The 4,010-nt window shown below is 43.5% G+C and overlaps 1 protein-coding gene across 1 annotated transcript; it reads left to right on the top strand.

The window, feature by feature from the left end:
• Window positions 1–2,691: 2,691 nt before the first annotated feature.
• LOC131900869 (olfactory receptor 2AE1-like) lies at window positions 2,692–3,627 on the top strand. Its single transcript, XM_059252196.1, has one exon. It carries the CDS (start codon window positions 2,692–2,694, stop codon window positions 3,625–3,627), a length of 936 nt encoding a protein of 311 aa, XP_059108179.1.
• Window positions 3,628–4,010: the final 383 nt, after the last annotated feature.

Raw genomic sequence — 4,010 nt, 5'->3', positions numbered from 1 at the left:
TCCAGGAACCATCTTACTGGACTAAAGGTTCATATGTTAATCCTCATAGGATAAGACTGAGCTAGCCATGCCTTGGTCAACATACAGCTTAAAGAATATGACTCTTCATTGGTTCAATTATTCTTTGAAGAATACATTTAGTTCTGAGTTCTTTGTTTGAGAACATAAACAACCTGGAATATATGACGACCTTGGTGGGTCTTTAGTGAGTGTTGTGTGAGATTTTCTCCAGGGACACATGGCAGCACAGCATCTATTCATCCCAGAATCCATGAGAGACCAAAGTAATAACTAGAGCAAAGTTTAATGTGGTGAACCAAGGAGTTTATTGGAGAATGGGGGAATGTCTACTTGCAGGAGCAAGGAGAACTCAAAAGTAGCTGCATCGCAGAAAAGCTCATCCCAACACTCATGATGATTCATGAGAGTGTCAGAGCCCTGGAGCTCTCTGCATGACCTGCAGCCAGCCCCGTTGGTAGGAGAGTCTCTTCTCTCTTTTTTTATTTAAGAAATTTTTTCACTCATTTTCTGTACCAACCACAGATCCCCTCTCATCCTCCTGCTCCGACCCAGCACCCCCCCACTCCCATCCCCTCCTACAAAAGGGTAAGGCCTCCAATGGGGAGTCAGCAAAGCCTGGTTCTTTCAGATGAGCAGAACCAAGCTCCTTCCACTGCATCAAGGGTGAGCAAGGCATCCTACCACAGGTAATGGTCTCCAAAAAGTCAGTTCATGCACCAGGGATAGATCCTGATACCACTACCAGGGGACCCTCAAACAGACAAAGCTACACATTTGTCTTCTGTATGCAGAGGGCCTAGTCTGGTCCTATGCAGGTTCCACAGCTGTCAGTCTTACGTTCTTGAGTTCCTAAGCACTTCTTTTGGTTGTCTCTGTAGATTTCTCAATCATGATCTTGATGCCCCTTGCTCATAATCCTTCTTCCCTTTCTTCAACTGGACTCCTGGAGCTTGGCCTGGTGCTTGGCTGTGGATCTCTGCATCTGCTTCCAATAGTTACTGGATAAAGGCTCTGTGATGACAGGATATTCACCAATCTGATTACCGGGGTAGTCCAGGCACCATCTCCACTGTGGCTAGTGATCTAACCTGAGGTTGTCCTTGTGAATTCCTGGGAATTTCCCTATCAAGAGGATGGGGGATGAGAACATAAAGAAATGGGATGGTCAAGCTGGGGGAGGGACAGAGTGGGAGAGTAATAGAAGAGAGTCTCTTCTTAGCAACATGGTTGCTTAGAGTCTCCTTTCTAGACACTGTTTACTGTTTCCACGTCTTTGGGAAGGGACCCTTAAGACTCTTGCAAGTTTCAGCTTTCCTAGATGTGTGAAGTTTGTTTACTTCCTGAGTCTCACGAGCATCTTCCCTCCTTCATGTTTTAGGGAGTGTTTCAATCAGGTCGACATTGCTATAAAACAATAGAGAGGGAAAAAAGAAAACCAAAGAAAGATAGAGTAATACCTGAAAGTTTAATTTGATTTTTTTTTTTGTTATGCTTCACCATGGAGATTAAGTGGCCAATCTTAGCAGTATTGGCTGCTTGAAGCTTGGCTGATGAAATGCTACAATCCTAGTTTCTCCTGTTCATGATTCACAATTTGATGGGCACAAATATATGCAGGAGATATCTGAGGCACTTTTTCTACGGGGTTTGGGTAGAGTGGCTTTGTTATGTTTTATCTTACTACTCATTGGTGTTTCTTTAAACCAGTGCTTCTCAATCTGTGAGTCACCAACAAAATCTTTACATGACAATTCATAATGGTAGCAAAATTACCAGGAATGAAAATACTTTTATTGTTAGGGGGCAACCACGACACAAGAAACTGTATTAGAGAATTGCAACAATATGAATGTTGAGAACCACTACTTTAAAGTGTCCTTGACTCTGCAGAAGAACAATACGAAATACAGTGACTCACATATGACTGTCTCTTATAGAACCAAAACCTGCTAGTGTTTTAAGAAAAGAAGGATGCAGAAGCAGCAACCCTCAGAGGATTCCATATGTATCCAATCATACCCACCCTGACTCCTTACTCTCCCTCCTCCATCAAGTTCCTCCCCTATCTTCATGAGCTCTTCTCCCCTTTTATTTGTAGCTTACTCAGTCTGGTTTACACTCCTTGATGGGATGGACGTTGGTGGATTTTGTTGACTTGACCTTGTGCAGGTGATCCTAACATTAGTGCAGTGGGCATACAATGTCTGGAAGGCAGCATTTGACAGCACTTCTCTCTATCCACATCTGATAATTTTCAGGTAAGTCTCAGGGATCAACCTTGGGTCCTTAGGCTGGTAATGGTACCTTGCATTTTTCTTGGTGAGATATTACCTCAGTCCCAAATTGGACTTTCATTAGAATGCAGATATTCTAGAACTTCACAGTGATGATGATTTTTAAGAAAGAGTTTTAGATTTCTCTTTTTAAAAGTGTCATTAGAATAATTAGAATTTTTGTACAATTAGAAATAGATATACACTTGTACAAGATGTCCACATGTAACCCAGCATCATGTCCAATGAATATATACAAAGACATTTCAAATATGTAAAATAAAGAGAAAATATTCTTCACATTTTTCTTGAGAAAAGAAGTGCTCATTGTGAAGCTGTTTTTCTTGCATGACACTTCCATCTTCTCCCTGTTCCCTCAGGGGCTGAGGAACGGAGCATGTGGAGGTGGAACCAGACCTCTCTGGAGGACTTCATCCTTCAAGGGCTCTTTGATGACTCCTTCAACCACTTTTGTCTTTTCCTCCTCATCATGCTGGTCTTCCTCACAGCAGTGAGTGGCAACAGCCTCACCATCCTCCTCATCTGCGCTGATCCCCGTCTTCACACACCAATGTACTTCCTGCTCAGCCAGCTGTCCCTCATGGATCTGATGCACGTCTCTACAACCATTCCCAAGATGGCTAGCAACTACCTGTCTGGCAAGAAGTCCATCTCATTTGTGGGCTGTGCCACCCAGCACTTCCTGTACCTGTCTCTGGGTGGTGCAGAGTGTCTCCTGCTGGCCCTCATGTCCTATGACCGCTATGTTGCCATCTGCCACCCCTTGAGGTACACTGTGCTCATGAGCAGAAGAGTGGGAGTGATGATGGCTGTCATGTCATGGCTGAGTGCATCTGTGAACTCCCTAATCCACACATCCATCTTGATGAGCTTCCCTTTTTGTGGTTCGAGAATCATCCACCATTTCTACTGTGAGTATCCTGCTGTTTTGAAGTTGGTGTGTGGCGACATCACTGTGTATGAGAACACAGCCTACATCAGTACCATTACACTTCTTCTCCTTCCCATCATCCTTGTCTCTACATCCTACGGATTCATTCTCTACAGTGTCATTCAGATGCGTTCAGCTGGGAGTAAGAGAAATGCTTTTGCTACATGTAGCTCACATCTCCTTGTGGTTTCCCTTTTGTTTGGTGCTTGCATATTTTCCTATATGAGACCCAGGTCCCAGCGCACTCCATTGCAAGACAAAGTTGGTTCTGTTTTCTATAGCATCATTACTCCCACCCTGAATCCTCTTATTTATACTCTCAGGAATAAGGATGTTGCTAAGGCTCTGAAGAAAGTGTTGAGGAGGGATATTCTTGCCTAGAGATTGCAATCACCGTTGCCCTGGATACAGTGCTGGGTAAATATACTCCTTACATTGATCAGGGCAAAACACTGAGACTTTTAGGATCCAGATTTCTGATGCTCTTTGAGGAGGACATGAGTGAAGTTTTAAGCTCGAAGCTCACTATTACAATATTTTTCCCAGCAGGCCATACCACAAATTATGGTCCAGTAAGCTGTTTGAAGTGGGGGTCAATACTAAAATATCTCTTTAGAGGAGTTCATACAGGGCAGCAACTCAGTTGGTAAAGTGCTTGTTGTACAAGCATGAGCTAAATTCTATCCCCAGAATTAAAAGCCCCACATGGTGGCATGAATTGATAATCCCAGTGTTGTAGAAGTGGAGACAAGCTGATGCCTGTG

Source organism: Peromyscus eremicus, unplaced genomic scaffold (assembly GCF_949786415.1).
Source record: "Peromyscus eremicus unplaced genomic scaffold, PerEre_H2_v1 PerEre#2#chr23_unloc_1, whole genome shotgun sequence".
Classification (NCBI taxonomy): Eukaryota; Metazoa; Chordata; class Mammalia; order Rodentia; family Cricetidae; genus Peromyscus; species Peromyscus eremicus.
This window is presented reverse-complemented; position numbering and strand designations above follow the sequence as displayed.